Here is a 16,310-nt window from a genome sequence, read left to right on the forward strand (position 1 = left end):
ACTCGATCAATTTGGGGGACGGACTCTATGTATGGACGCTATTCCAATATCGTTGTCATGGGTAACGCTGTTCCACTAAATGCCGATTTACCAAGGTCTGCGGGTCTTACCTACTTTGTCCGCTATAACTTCGCCTGAACTGTGTAACAGCAGGGGTAACTAAAAGATTCAGGAATTATTTTTTAATGAATTTTGTCCGAACCCTTTGAATGGAAGGATTCACAAGGACAGAGCGCTCGCTAAGCGAAGCTTGTTGCGGTGACCCTGCTCACCCTTGGATTTAAGCAGGCACCAGATATTTTCTAGTCATGTCAGAATAAACAATAGACCCGTCGCTTGTCATTAGCGCCTGGGGCTATAAGTATTGAGTAGTAGTAATCTTGAGAGCTACACTGCGCCGCCATGCTCCGCCCACTGGTTTCTTTCTCTCGCCATAGATGTCGCTAGTCGTGAGCGCCTGCGGCTATACTGTGCCGCCATACTCGCCCACGCTAGTTTCAACCTTCTACCATAGGTGTCGCTAGTGGTAAGCGCCTGTAGCCACACTGCGCCGCCACGCCCGCCCAGAACTAGTTTCAATCCTATACCATAGATGTCGCTGGTAGTGTGCGCCAGTAGGGAGGCCGTTCGGGAGGTAGTCGGCGGTCGGGGGGTATGGTATATAGGTCGCGGGGCATGCAGCAGCGAGCGTCCCTGAATTACCAAAAAATTAACGATACAAGTGTAAAAACCTATAGCTTACAGAATCTAATAACTTACAACCTACAATAATTTGAAACAATATTATTATTAAAAAGTGCCACAATTTATGTTGCGGTTTAAAAAAACATGCCCTCTATTTACCTCCCCCGAACGTCCACCCGCCACCCGCCAGTGCAACGTCACGCCCGCCCAGGACCAGATTCATTCTCTTCCCACAGAGGTCGCTAGTGGTAAATTACTGTGGCTATACCCGTCCAGCGTCTCCCGCCCCGGGCTAGTTCAACCCCTAGCATATGTCGTTAGCGGCGACCACCTGTACCTAGTTATGTTGCGCCGCCATGATCGGCCCCGGTGTCTACAATGTACAGATAACTTGACGACTGTAGCAAACAATTATTTCCCATCCCCATCGAACATGACACGAAACTCAGAGCTGTGACTTACCTTGAACTTCGCCGTTACAAACACATCCCTCATCGAAAGCATTTATTGACAATACACGTCATCTCACCAGCGTCCACGGAATGATTTTCAACATCAGCAATCCAAAAATATATTATCAATCACCCATTACAGTTAGCTCGGCGACAATCATCGCCCTCAATCTCTCTCAATTCTCTCCCGTAAAGCTGCACAATGCGACTCATCGCAAACCTGCATAAAATGTTAAAACACCGCACATCTGGTAGACAAGGCCCAGGAACACCGGCTCTCGGCTGGCTCTCTCGGGGAGCCATCTCCGTTACAAGAGTCACCTATCGAGTGAGTTACAGCGCCGGCCAGTTGAGAAGCACCACAGTCCTCCTCTCGGGTGATCAGTCCCCGCATTATGCCAGGCGCGGACTAGTCCTGCATCCCACCGGCGCTAGCTACAGGCGGCGGTTAGCTCAGCCAGGCTCGACCAGCGCGCGGCCGATATGTTAGCGCGGCTCCACAGGTCGTGCGTATTGGCCCCAGTGTATTCCGCGACCCGTCATCATTGATAGGCACGGCATCAACCATTCGCCCGATCACTAAAAACCCAGTAAAGCAGGGTGGATAAAATGAACTAGAAGGCTGGCACCCGCTCCGGTGGCGGCGGGTCACGCGCCAGGTCATCCCTAGGTCATCTCAAGGTCAGCCCAAAGTCGGCGGCCGGGGGACGAGCGACGTCCGTCGGTCGGTCGGACGGCAGGGCGGGCAGGCGCCGACGCCGCCGGCGCTGCCCGCTAGTAGTCGTAAAATTCGCTGCAAACGGCAACATGCGAACGGTGAGCCGCACAGGCGACGGGCCGCCGCGCGGCGCGGTGGCGGCTAGCCCTGTTGGAGAGCCGCGGCTAGCCCTGTTGGACGGCTGAGGCTAGCCCCCATGTCGTTCAGCCTGACTAGCCCGTTTGCAAGCTAGCCACTCGCGAAATTAAACAGCCAAACAGCTAGCCTCATAGCTCGAGCGCAAAAACTAGCGATAGCGCATTAAAGGCTGGTCACGATGCAAACGATAGATGAAGATTGGGCTGGACATTTGGTCTAGCATTGGACAATTAGCGAGCGATTCAAACTACAATACGTTTCGCTCAAAACACTGGCATACCACGCCGCATGTCTCGAACAGTTGAGTCGCGAATGTCCGTTGCCTGCCATCATCTTCAGTGCGCATGCGTCATGCCGGCGCAGCTCGTGTTGTCTGGGAGCGCTGCAAGGCGGTCTGTTCATTGGCCCAATGTCTGAAGTTAAGCATGCAGCAGTTGAGGGCAGGAGCGGCGATACGTGCACAGCCGGCCCCTACAGAGCGTCGTCCTCTACACGGAAAAGCGTTCTGAAAAAAATAGTGCAAGTTCATGGCGAGTTAGCTCCGTCAAAGCACTGCGCTGTTAGATGTGAAATCTGTGCAAGCGCATGCTTCTAATCACAGGCTGGGTCAATTAGTGCCTTGTTGGAAAGAGCCCAAGACTCCAAACTAAAAAGAGCATCCACCTGAAGAGAAACTCGAAAATAGAAACTACATGCAGAAGAAATACAGAAAATAGGTCCGTGGTTTCAAAGGTTCGCGCCTAAATCAGACATGAGAGATAGTCGCCCGCAGCCGTGGTCACTATCTCGAAGCACAGATCCGTCCGCACTGGCCGCGCAGCCCGACACCATGTCACTTGACAGAGAGGAGGTGCAGCGGCCCGCGCCGGCCGCCGGTCCAGCTTCCGCACGCCGCCGACAGATGGCAGTGCGGTTACCTGTTGCCATGGAGACGGCGCGTGTTGGCCTGCCTCTGCCGGGCCAGAAATGACGACTGGCCGCCGCTGATGTTGGAGAGCCGCTGTTCCACGGCCTGGCGATGCATCTGAGAGCCCTGCCAGATGGAAATATAGAGATGCGTGGGACGGTTGGTCAAACGGGTTCGAACTCTGATCGAAAACGCAATGTTAGTCGCACGTATTACAAGCATTCACATATTGCCATCAAGACACCGTTCCGTCGTTCCTATCCTCAGGATACTGAAATCATTCTCCTCCTCGCCGCAACCCCACTCCGGGCTGGACAGGCAACTCTATCTCATGCGGGCTGCTCCCTTGGAGCGGCACCGCTGCTCCCGAGGGAGCGCACCCCGTAGCCGGGTGCAGTGAGTGCCTTGGGGCTGGGTGGCCTGTCCTCTGGACGGGCTCAGCCCCGGCGACTCACTAGGGTGCCTGCCCAGACCAATGTCTCCCCCTATATCCTATCATCCTCCCGGCTCTGAAATGGTCTTAATGGACCGAAAGGGCCTAACCCAACAAAAAAAGCAACTTTATCTCATGCGGGCTGCTCCCGAGGGAGCACACCCGTAGCCGGGTGCAGTGGGTACCTTGGGGCTGGTCGGCTTGTCCTTCGGGATGGGCTCAGCCCCGGTGACTCACTAGGGTGCCTGCCCACACCAATGTCTCCCCCTAATTCCTATCATCCTCCCTACTCTGAAATGGTCTCATTGGACCGAAAGGGCCTAACCCAACAAAACAAGCAAACAAGCCATCAGAAGTGTAAACACGGATGGAGCCAAAACCGACCAAACACAAACACTGAGCGCAAAAGTACCAGCCATTCGTTTGAGTCTTACAGTAAAAGATTTAAATCAACGAAAAACTCGTTGATGATCCGCTACGGATCGTGGCGCTCCTTCCGAAGGCCGCTGAGACGGTCACTCACGTAGTTGTAAAAGGCAGTGGCTATGAGGCGCTCCTCGGCCTCTCGAATGCACTTGGTCTTTTCATTCTCCTTTTCCATCACCTCGAGCTGCCTCTCTTTCTCCGCGAGCTGTGAATGAGAGAGGGGACGGGTGAGTGTCAGCGCTGCTCAGGTATGTCACGAAGGATGGCGGCGCAACGAAAAACTGTCTGAGGGTGAGAGGTAGGAAAAGAGCGAGTCAAAAACCGACATCCGCCGATTGCTTCTAAACAAATAGGAGTAAATAATACTTTACATCCGCCAATATAATTTAGTTCATGTTTTCTGTTTTTTTTTTTAAATACTATTTCGCGTGACACTATACTACAATTCAGCGAAGTATGAGTAGTTAATGGCCACATCTAAAATGCAGTGCAGCCAAACACTAGCCAGTGACGACTCAGTTCACTTTCAACTTTCCAGAACTGGTGGGAGGAACGTAAGGGCGGGCCGAGCAAATCGGTCCAGTAAATGAGGCCGAGGGACTGGTAGTTGATCAGATTGAATAGAACAAAACGGAAGGAGCCTACCGCGCTGTCTCCGCTAACTCAACGCGGCAGCCAAAGCTTCCCTTTCCACTCAGTAGCACTCGCTACTTGACCAGGTGATAGCAGCAACTGGTCCTGATAAGATCGTATCACCAGATCGCAGGCTGGTTTTTAGGAGTGTCGAAAGTTATTGCACTACGAGACATTGATAAACAGGAAAACAAAATTTGCTCACGCCACATGACTGAAAAATACAGACGGTAGGTAAGAAAAAATATGAAAATTAGGACAGATTAACATAACAAACAGACATTTTTGACAGAAGGCCTGTCAACACCTACTTATGAATGACACATTGGTATCAGATCCGTGATTTCAGTCACGCACATGCTAGCTCACATTAAAATACCTAGAAAAGAATGTCCACCGGCTTAGTAACGCAGGCTATCAGCCATAATTTTCAGCAAATACATCCGGTTTTCAACAATCACACTAAACAACAGCGGATCAGTAAAATGATCAGCGCCAAAACTGCCCGGTTTTGTTCTGCACCAGACCGCTGAATATGGCAGTTAGGCCAGGCACAGCCGGGACATCTGCTGGCTCGCACGAAATGCTTAAATAAACAGCTGAAGGCCACAGCTTGCCGTTGAGGCACGAAACAATTTACCAACCGGCTACCAGGTTAATTGGATGAACGATCAACGAGCAGAGAGGAACTTTTAGACAGCGATGTGTGGTAAGACTGGCAAAGAAGTAATCAAACATGGCCACCATTGGCCAACTAAGATAATAGTCAACTCCTAAATGACAGCTCCATATTAGCTCAAATACGATCGAAGACCTCAGAACCTTGTCCTAGTTTACCGATATTTTGTGCCTGCCTTCTCACCTGGTGTTTCAGGACGGACACGTCGGGCGACCCTGCCTTGGTGTCCAGGGAGCGGATGACCGCCTTGGCCTTCTCCAGGTACTTTTTGTACCGCTCCTCCATGTCGGCCATTTCTCCGTCCCGTCTGGAGAGCTGCTCCTGGAGCTCCTGAGTGCGGTTCGCTGGAGACGGGAGCCGAGAAGTGGTGGTCATCGTTTAGCACAGGAAGGGACGATACAACCCTCACATGGGTAGCAGCCAAACACGAACACAGAGACGATGGGTGACAATATACGACAAAAAATGTTAGTCATACACATGACACAGCCATCACTCGTCTCCATACACCCGCAGAACGACACTTACCTCGCTACAGCCTCACCTGGTTCTGGCGCAATAGCGGCGGCTGATGCAGCTTCTCCAAGCACCTAGCTACAACAGACACCGAAGCATACAACAGTAATAGCAAACACCTACCATACACGGCCGACAAAGGACCATAAACTACCCCATAAGCGTCATCTCCTCGCCATTACCTTGCTCAGCCAGCCGGATCTCCATCTCTCCGATCTGCATGGTCTTGTTCTGCAGCTCCTGTTCCAGCGAGTAGAGTCGGCTGCCGGAGGCCGGTGCCGCCGTCTGCTCGGGCGTCCGCTCCTCCAGCTGCGACTGCAGCTCCAGGATCCGCTGGTTCAAACTCCTGCGCCGCCAGCCCAGACAGAACACGTTACGGTACGTGTAGTGGTGAAACAACGAGCGGCGGCGGCGCCGGCCGAGTGAACTCCGACCGACGCCGAACGCGCCGCGCCGGACAACCAGAGACGGACGGCGGTGCATCACGTGATCGGCGACACCGCCAGCCGGGCGCCATGGCCGGCGGTGCCTCAGGTCACGTGATCCACCCGCCGCGCCGGCCCCGACCGACCAGCCGATCACACAGTGCACACACACGACACTAGCGTTAACACTCCCCGCGCGCTGAGAGCTCTCAGAAGGAATGGGAGATACAGGAAGGTTCACAAGGGACGGTACGGGTTGGTAGGATCCAGCCCGAGATAACTGAAACAGATACTCACATGGTGCACAAAGAAGAAATCGCCGGGTCGCTGACAACGCCGGAACAGACATAGTGTACGTAAGTAGCAAGCGCAGCAAAGCAAGGAGACTAGTTAGAAAGGTTGGAGTGTAAGGAGACTTGATACACAGATTTCGAATAAGCAAGAGGGTTAAGAGGGCATGTTTATGTACAGTTCCAGCTAGAAGATACGATACGTCTGATAAGAAGAGTCATACTAGAATGAGGACCAGTCCGCCACCTGTGTTGGTTACCTCATCGTGACCCACACACTGGGGACACTAACAGCCGAGCGGCCCCAGCAGTGGCCGGGTCTGGTTAGTAGCTGCCCTAGTAGCCGTCCGTCCGTCCGTCCGTCCGTCTGGGAGAGTCGGAGTAGTCAGCTCGGTCCGCGGGTCACCAGGTCAGGTCAGGTCGGGTCAAACCCAGCGGCGCTGGAGACACAGCCAAGCAGGCGACCCCGTCCGCCCTCCCGAAGCGGCGGTGTTGTGTGCCGGTCTGACGCCCCGTGAGCGGGCTCCGCCGGTGGGTGGCCGCGCCGTGCGGACCGGGTCTCTCCGGAGGCTCTCCAAACACGCTCGGTCGACTCTGCTCGGAGCGCAGTGTATTCGGCCTCGTCGGGGCGGCGGCAGCGGCGGCGGGGGCTGGGCAGCTGTCTGGCAGGCGGCGACGGAGAGCTGTCCTGTCTGGGCTCTCCTGTGACGGGGTCTAGCATTCTCTCCTATGACGGGGTCTCTCGCCGTCTCTGACAGCGTTCAAGACTAGATAAAGTGGCCGGGAAAGGGCGGCAGTGGTGGGTGAGCGATCAACGGGTGTCCGAGTCAAGGCGTCCGTTGTCATGGTGATGAGTAACGTCCACCGTTGTCATGACAACGGGTAGTATGCGCTGTGGTTTATATAAAAACTCACGAGAATACTATAAGATGATCAAATGAAAAGATGGGCCAACGATCAACAACTTAACCTTGACTAGACAGTCACGAAGAGATCGCTCACACACGCACTCACACGCCCGTTCAGATAGAACTTGCTGCTAAAGAGAGATTCTAGATAGTACCAGAACTCAAGAGAAAATTTGGCATCAGTTTTTCGTGTTCAAGAAATACGAAACAATGGAAAATACTTAAAAAAAGGTTTTCGATAGTGGAAAGAAGAGTCACCATGCCCAGATAGGAAGCCCTCCGTCCCCCTCATCAGAACAGACCAGCCTTCAAGACACACACACACTCACTACTCATTTACTAGGCAGTGAAAAACAACGACAGGTCAAAGCAAGGTCGGCGCCATTCACGCCACCCGATGCAAAAGTAAATACCACTACAAACTACTAAAATATCGCTCTACGCAAATACCAATTGCACGCTCAGAATCTTAAAGCGAAGACGCATGCTACAACAGCTAACAGATGCAACGAGTTGCAACATAAGAAAACAAACGCAAAGACACATCAAAATGCCCTCCCATTCGCAAAAGAGACAGACGCTGACATGGCTACCAGTTACCACACAGTGCAGACTTTCATCACAATGACTACGAAAGCATGCGGTGCGCGCGACATAGCGAGCTGGACGGCGGCACGACGAAGCTCAGCAGGATCCTCCCGGCCCTCCCCTCCCCTCCCCGGCCCGCCCGCTCCACACACAGCGCTCGCTCTGAAAGACAGCCAGGCGCTAGCAGTGACACTCGGCTCCGTCCGCGGACCCCGTGTAGCGCTCTCGCGACCCTGCTCGCACGTGTGTTCGCGCCGCGGAGGTGCGCGCTCGCGTGCGCTCGCACAGGGCGAGCTCACGGAGCGCACATGGCGAACGTGGCGCCCAGAACGCCCACCGTGTCCAGAAGCCGACTGCGCCGGTTCTTCGACTTTGAGCGCGAACGTGAGCGCCGCGGCCGGCGGAAACTGCGCGAGCGCCACCGCACGATGGCCGGCTCGTCGGCGCGCCGCACCGAGCTGTCATCGTCCTCCGTCGCCGACGGCGGGGTGGGCTCGCGCGGCGGCGACCGCTCTGTCAGCGGGCCGAGCCGCGCGGCCGGGGAGAACGGTCGGAACACCTCCGGGTGAAACTCCTCGGCTGAGGCGAGCGACGGCGTGGCGCGGCTGTCCACGGCCGAGTCCTTGCTGGGCGTGGTCAGCGTCAGGTAGAGCGGCTCGTCGTCCAGGAGCGACTCTGTGCCGTCGGAGCCGGCGCCCACCGAGCTCCCGCCGTCGTACCGGCCGATGAACGACAGCCGTCTCTCCAGGTAGCCGTCACTGCGCTCCGTGATACCGGTCATGGTGGTGGTTCCCGAGGCACACTCCACGTCCAGCCGGCGCGGATCGAGCGTGGTGCGCCGAGAGGAGCACCCACAACCCGAGTCGAGGGAGTCTTCCTTGCGCGCGGGCGCCTTCAGCGAGCGTTGCCTCTGCGCGCCTGGCCATCGCTCCTGCTTGTACTTGATGCTGCCCTGTCGTGTGAAACGCTGCGGACCGCGAGAGGAGGCCACGCTTACCGCGTCATCACACGACACGAGACTGACAGTGTCGTCAGAGGTGCGCCCTGGCGGCGGGGGTGGCGGCCCGGTCGGCAGCAGCAGCTCGGTGGTCGAGGTCGCCATGTCCTGCAGCTTGCGGATGTACTCCTCAGTGTAGGCGGCTGAAGGTGACCGCTGCACCTTGCCGTGTTCACAGCGCGACTCCCTACCATAACCGTTCACCTCCGGCGTCCTGTGGTGGCTGTAGCCGTTCTCTCGGCCGTAGCCGTTCTCTCGGCCGTAGCCGTTCTCGTGGGCGTGTTCGTGGCCGTTCTCGTGTGCGCCGTATCCGAAGGTGAAGCTGTGGCCGCAGCTGCCTGGGGAGTGCCGCGCGCCGGCCGACTCCGTCGGGATGGCCCCACAGATGATAGGTGAGTGGCGGCGCGGGGTGCCCGCCGACGACACCAGTTGGTCGACGTACTCCCTCAGTAGGGCGTTCGGACTGAGCCGAATACCACTGTCGGCCGGGCTGGCGCGCGCCGGCTCCGGAGACGTGCACAGCTTAATCTCATGAATGTGTCGGATGGTGACCTGGTCAGGGGCGGCGGACAGTGGCGGAGGCGGCGGCGGCGGCGGGGCGGCGGCCGGGGGTGGCGGCGCCGGCCGCGGCCGCCGCGCCATCAGCTGCGTGTCGGACGCCCACCTGTTCTCAGCCTGGAGCGCCGTCTCTCGGCCGCGCAGGTCGTCCAGCATGGCGCGGTAGGCGCCCTCCTGGTCGCCGCCGGCCACCTGCGAGCGCAGCTGCCGGTTCTCGTGCTGCAGCCGCAGCAGCTTCTCTCTGAGGGTGGAGGGGGAGGGGAGGGAGGGGGCTGTGACGAGCGGAACATACCGCGGAGGGAGATGCACGAGGGAAGCAGTCAACACCGACACGATATAGCCGGTCATCACGATCGATACCAAAGCCGCCTCTGTCATTAAATAAGCTAAATTTAAGCGAACCACTGCAAAGGAATTTGCCGGAAACCTCTCATGACGTAAGGCGACAGCAGACAACCCGCAACGGACAGAAAACACCCATTCAATAGAAACCCTTTATAACAAACTTTTAAAAAAAAAAAAACGCCTGCAAAACGTGCTTTTGCTTAGTGGTCAAGGCAGCAGCGGAAATGCCACCAGATTAAACTGAAGATATCGGAGATAGGTCGGTCACGACCCGACCACACTTCCCACAAACGGATATGACGAGGGCGGCCAACGATGGGACCGCACTGGCCATGGGGTAAAAGCCGTAACTGAATTGCACAACTCACGGCCGATACAATCAACAAAACTCTACAGATAACACACGACACCTTGCAGACGAGCATATTTACGTGCAAGCGCGGAAGCTGGGGCATAAACTTCTCCGTCGAGGGGGATAAAAGGGGCGGAGCCAGGGGGCAAGAGGGGCGAAGAGAGCGAGCTTGATTCGCCGACTTGGCCCGGCACTTTGCCGACCGATCGCCAGCCGGCGCCACCGGCGCCCGCCGTCGCAGACGCGTCGCCAGGCACTGCGATGCGGGCGGCGAGTCGGCTCGGGCCGGCCGGCCGGCAGGCGACCGCGACGGATGATCAATCAGCGAGTGGCCGATGCGCACATTGTCTGAATCACCAAGAATCACAGCTTCAGCCCTATCCATCGGTTTTCTACTACTGGTATCATCGTGACCTTCGCACCTGGTTCCTGGTATGATGGCGTCCTCACGATGGCGAGGTCACAAGTCCGACATGACCTCACGTGACCTTTAGGAAAAATATGGCAATCATAAAACAACAAGCCTGTGTATTGCTAAGCTACGGACCTCAACCGACACATATCACACCCTGACACCGTGTTTCAGCTTGACATGCTTATTCGTTTTTTAGCAATGAAAAGAGTTGATTACATAAACATTTCATCTCTTAATATTACCGGGTGGCCAAAAAAAAAAAAACGTTCCGAACTCTGGAGGCCTATATCTCAAATTCGTGTGCAAATAACGAGCCAATTTTTTTATCAAGTTTGCGTCACTTCTTTGCGCATTGGTATGCCAAATTATGACACTGTACCACCAGTATAACGCCTTTTGGGGCGACTAACGGAGCGAGCGAGAGGGTGGGCCTTGCACGTGCGAAATTTCGAGGGGGTACCTCCAACTGACTTGTGCACGGCACCCTACTAACCGGTCTCTAGCGATGTGTCAAATTTGAGCACAATCGGCCCAGCCGTTCTCGAGATCTGGGAGCGGCACCCTGCACGTGCGCACGTGCAGAAAGGGTCCCAACTGACTTGTGCACGGCACCCTACTAACTGGTCCCTAACCGTGTACCAAATTTGAGCGCCATCGGTCCAGCCGTTCTCGAGATCTGGTAACGACCCCTGCACTTTCTCGAAGCCATGTTTGGCCGGAATCGCGATTCGGCGTATGTCGGCTCGCATTAGCCGCGCGTTTGCAAGCTTTTCGTGGTTTGAAACCTTCAAACGTGATTTTATGTTGCTCCCATGCATAAGGGTGGATGTCAAGGTCACCTGAAGGTCAGGTCAGGTCATTGACCTTTGGTGACCTCGGTTCACTTTTTTCGAGTTTTACATGTTTACAGGCTTGAGTTTTTGGAGCTGAATTCGAATTTAAAAGCCATTCGAACATTTACGAAGTAGTTTTGGTGCCTTTGTAACATGTTACGAAGCTGTCAGAGGCGGTTGACACGTAATACGAATACCCGTCACGACCCATACTGGTTGACCTGACCTGACCTGACCCGACCTGGTCTAAATGCTTAAAGACATCATCTGTGATCAAAACTAACACGAGATTCGTGATCAGCGCCCCGAAAAACTCCATACCAGCAACGCTTTACGGCTTTCTAACAGGGCCCGATTTTCCCGACCTTTGTTGACCTAGGACCTTAAAATTGGGCATTATCGGCTTCCTCTCGTCACGGGCAACACGATCGTTTTTTCCGCAAAGCTCTAGCTCGATAAAGGGCGAAACGGCAAGGGGGGGTCCAACCGACCCCCCCCCCCCTACACATCAGAAGCTGGCGAACGCCGCACACATGCGAGGGTTAAGCTTAGCCCACACCTTCTGGAGCTGTCTGGTGAGGCAAACGATCTTGGTGGCTCCTAGCAGCCCTTTGACGTTCTCTTGAAGAGTCGCCCAGAGAGTTTTGATGGGATTAAGGTCTGAGTTAATCCCAGGTCAGCTATTGTATACGTCCAGAGGAAGGACAGGTTCTCACAGCGCCAATCTTGCGCATATTTGCCGTATGAGGAAGGACTTCAGCAAACATGAAGAAAGATTTCCTTTGCGTCGGGCACGATAGTGCGCTTAATCATCTCCCCACTTTGGCCCCATCAGTGGATTAGACGGGGACGCTCGTCTGAGAGGATGTTCCACTGGTTGCATATATGCCTTATTTTTGGTGATTTTTTGGGGGCACCACATGAAAGGCTGACAACACCCGGAGCCTCATTGCCCGGTGATTTGCACCTTTGCCGGATGCTGGAAGGGTAGAACGGGCGGGACATCGGATGCATCAGCAGTCCCCACGCGGTTGTTCTGCCGGTTTGACGGATGAAAAGGCTTCAAAGATCAGATTTGGCGCTCTTTGGCAAGCTTCAAGCGACAATGCTGACGTCGTTTCGTGAATTCTGGTCATCTCGAGGATTTGTACGTCTTGATTTTCTATTTTTCACGGATCTATGTGGTATTTTAGATCGGATTCCGGCCGCAGTGGGCCATTTGGAATATCTGGTATAATAGTGTATGTAACTGTACATCCCCATCATCCCCATATCGCATACAAAATGCAAATTGCAAGCGCTCCTCGAATAACAAACCCGTCCAAAAAAGTATGTTTCCCGATGACTGGTTTGTTGACTGACTTTAGGCCCTTACATTCAGCGTTGGCTCCTGACGGTCTTTGTTGGCCACTGAGAGCCCTCCCCGGCTACTGAGGGGCGGGCCTATATAAACCTTAGAAGACCCCTACACAGATAGCTGAGAGCCTCCAGCCGATCTTTAGAAGCCCACGCCGAGTTTTGGAGCTCTTAAGCCGGCCTCTAGGAGTCCAACGCAGCTGACTTTACTTTCATGCGGTTTTGGATGCCCCATTCCAGCCCACGAGGGCCCAAGTCTGCCTCTAAGGGCCCCATTGGCTTCTGAGGGCCTAGCCTTGCATTTGTCTCTGAGGGCCTCAGTCCGGCCTCTAAAGGTCCCTTGCAGAACTTTGAGGGCCCCACCAGCCTCTGAGAGCCTGCGTCGACCTCTGAGGGCTCCAGGACATGCCTTGAAGAATGTCGGGCCAGCGATCGCTGAGCCCAGTCAGTTGACAGTCTAACTCGAAAGTTAAACTTTGTGGTTATCATAAACAACATCACGAACAATATTACCAATAACGATGGCACTTTAAGTTTTTCTTCATTCTATCGATTAACGGTTTCCCCGTATGACGTTTCCTCGTATCGGCCCACGTCGCTTGGGTCCGCTTGAGTAAGTAGGTAAGAATCACTTGTGTTCTCCAAATATTAATACTTTTCTGACTAGCATGAATGTGTCGTTTGTGGGACCACCTTAGAGCGGTATTGGATCTCTTTGCATGCGTCATATTGTGGGAAACAGTTTTCTTTCTCACAGGCCCTTGTGTTACTGAGTCCCCACCTACCTGGGCTCTGTACCTCCCTGTGTTGTGTGTAGGTGCCCTTCCTGTGGTCTGTTCTGTGCCCCTATCCTGCACTGTATATCTATCGCCATTCCTGTGCCCTGTATATGACATTCCTACATCTGCTCTATCCTGTGATTACCTTGCCTGTGCCTGGTCCTGTCGGCTTCCTGCCATGCATATATGCCATGCCCTATCCACTGCATATCCGCTACCCTACCCTCCCGTGCCTGTTCTTTATCCTGCCCTGCGCCCGGTCGATTCCCGTGCCTAACCCAGCTCAGTGCCCTTTCTGTCTGACGCCCCAGCTTGCTCTAGGTAGTCCCTCCCCATTCGTCAATGCCCTAAAATGTGGTGCCCTTCTTTTCCTGGCGAATGACCGGTCCATGGTTTAGGTCTTGCAAACCATCCGCATGCGCCCTTCAACCTCCTTTCTCCCTAGCAGACCCGGCCTGTCTTAAAACTTAACATCCCTGCCCTTTAACCCTACCCTGCCTGTTCTACACCTGCCTTGGCACTGTCCAATGCCCATGTTTCAACATTACATTTCCCCCATCAACTGCCTTAACCTGACTCGCCCACTCTGTTCAGTTCGGTTCGACCCGGTCTAGTCAGTTTCAATCTGCTGACTTTTCATTTCATTTCATTTCATTTATTCTTTTATCACCAACGGGCGTTACCCCAATGACAGATGAAGTCAACAAATAAAACATTGATACACACTAAACAAGCACAGTAAAAACGACCACAGTAAAAACAAAGCAGACTAGAAACATTTGTTTCCAGTAACAGCCGAACAGTTACACCTACCTATCTGTGTCTCTCACTCACATACCGTTTCACTCTTGACCTGAACTCTGCCATGCTACTCTCCCAGACGTCCACATCCCTGTTCGCCTCCAAGAATGCGTTGCACACATTCGGTATACGGTTGAATGAACATGAGCGAACAGTAGGCCGGTTTACATAGGGTTTGTTGCAAGCTAATATCTCCGTCCGTGATGTTGCAAAAGATGCCAATGGTGCTTAACAATTTACAAAATGATCCCCTCTAAATATTTGAAGACCACTGCATCGAAATTTTCGCCAAATTAACGAGCTAGAGCCTCGTCAAAAATGCTATGTAAACCGGGTTAGTGTTTACCCTTGCAAACGAGACAGCGAACAGTGACTGTGTACGCAGTGTCCGGGGCGGCACGTGTATGGGAAACTTTTCCAGAAGAAATGACGAACATATTTTGCTTCGATGAATGTTTCGGAGAAACATAATGTCGTGCTGCTCGTGTCGGGCAGCTAGGGTGTTCACCTTAAAGTGTTCAGTGAGGTCACGGTAAACAAACGACACCCCGCGTACATGGGAGCGGGCACAGAGCCAAACCAGAAACTTCTCCTGCACACGTTCAATCCGCTGCATGTGTGTCCGCGCCGCTCCACTCCACACTACACTGCAGTACTCCAGTATTGAGCGGACGTTGGCGTAGTACGTTGATAAAAAGGCTCTGTGTTTCGACATGTCAAGCGAGCGTCCTCGTTTTCCCGTCGCAAATGTCCGCATAAGTAGACCTAACGCTCTGTTAGCTTTGCGTACGGTGTGCTCAACATGATCTCCAAACGTAAGCCTTTGGTCCAGAAGAACGCCCAGATCTCGCATAACTTTAACACGCTCCAACGATACGCCTCCTATCGTGTAAACTCCCAACACTGGTTTACGCCTTAGGGTCAGGGTCAGGACTTTGCATTTGCTTGGATTCAGCTCCAGCTTCCACTTATCTGACCACTCGCACAGGCTGTCCAGCTGGGCTTGGATGAAATTGACATCTGTCTCATTATCGACTCTCCTGTACACCTTCACATCATCAGCGAACATCAGCGTTTCTGTTTCGATAACACCAGGCAGATCGTTCACAAAGCACGCGAAGAGCAGCGGTGAGATCAATCCGCCCTCCGGTGTGCCAGATCTCACAGCCACCCACTGGGAACACTTGCCCTGGACCACCACTCTCTGCTCTCTCCCAGACAGATATGAGCGAATCCAATCTAGAGCTTTATCTGAAATCTGGTATGAACATTTTAGTTTGTGAAGGAGTAAACTGTGGTTAACACTTTGAAAGGCCGAACTGTAGTCTGTGTAAATGACATCTGTCTGAGATCCTGCAGAGATGTTGGTCCAGGCTGCGTGTAACATGGTACATAGGTTTGTAGCACACGACCGGCCGGGCATAAATCCATGCTGCTGAGCAGAAATGGCCGGTTTCACATGTTGAAAAAGCTCGGTAAAAACTACTCGTTCCAAGACTTTGCCGAACAGAGGTAGGAGGGACACGGACCGGTAGTTTTTTGCGCATGTTTTCGGACCCTTTTTGTGTATGAGTACCTACAATATTGGCACGCTTCCAGACACGTGGGAAAACGCCCTGCTCCAGCGACAGTCTACATATCATAGTGATAGGCACAGACAGCTCCACCGCGCACTCTCTAATCACCCGGGCACTCACATTATCAGGGCCGCATGCCTTGTGCGGGCTGATGTTGCACAGTATTTGTTGTACTGTGCCCTCGCCCACATGAAAGGACAGCAGCGGATCTAACGGATAGGCCGGGGCTGGCGGGAGCTCAGTCACATTTGTCCTTTGTATCCTTTTGACTTTGTCCTTCCGTATCCTTTGATGCTCAACAAGGAGAGAATCGGGGCTGAGGGGCGGCCCCTGCCCTGCCAACTGCTCAGTAGTGTGAGGAAAAGCGAATTCTTTCAAAAGATCATCTGAAATCAATTTGTACCTAATTAACCAACACAATTGAAAGAGAACAAGTCATTGATGCATCGAAAATAAAATGTGATAAAGACCGCTTCCTTTCCTTGTCAAAACAAATGTCC

At 53.7% G+C, this 16,310-nt stretch overlaps 1 protein-coding gene across 3 annotated transcripts in view; it reads right to left on the reverse strand.

The window, feature by feature from the left end:
* Window positions 1-1,175: 1,175 nt before the first annotated feature.
* LOC122384935 (protein Hook homolog 3-like) overlaps window positions 1,176-16,310 on the reverse strand; it is a 97,423-nt gene continuing 82,288 nt past the window's right edge. For 2 of the 3 annotated variants that reach the window (XM_043372775.1, XM_043372777.1), the window contains 6 exons: window positions 9,459-9,593; window positions 5,769-5,932; window positions 5,254-5,414; window positions 3,856-3,963; window positions 2,910-3,025; window positions 1,176-2,497 (listed from right to left, as the gene is read on the reverse strand). In XM_043372775.1, the coding sequence (XP_043228710.1) occupies window positions 2,464-2,497; window positions 2,910-3,025; window positions 3,856-3,963; window positions 5,254-5,414; window positions 5,769-5,932; window positions 9,459-9,593 (718 nt within the window). In that variant the 3' untranslated portion in view covers window positions 1,176-2,463. The remainder of the gene's footprint in view (window positions 2,498-2,909; window positions 3,026-3,855; window positions 3,964-5,253; window positions 5,415-5,768; window positions 5,933-9,458; window positions 9,594-16,310) is intronic. The other variant, XM_043372776.1, reaches the window with a different exon arrangement.

This window comes from Amphibalanus amphitrite, unplaced genomic scaffold (genome assembly GCF_019059575.1).
Source record: "Amphibalanus amphitrite isolate SeventyFive unplaced genomic scaffold, NRLGWU_Aamphi_draft 000204F_arrow, whole genome shotgun sequence".
NCBI classification, from domain to species: domain Eukaryota; kingdom Metazoa; phylum Arthropoda; class Thecostraca; order Balanomorpha; family Balanidae; genus Amphibalanus; species Amphibalanus amphitrite.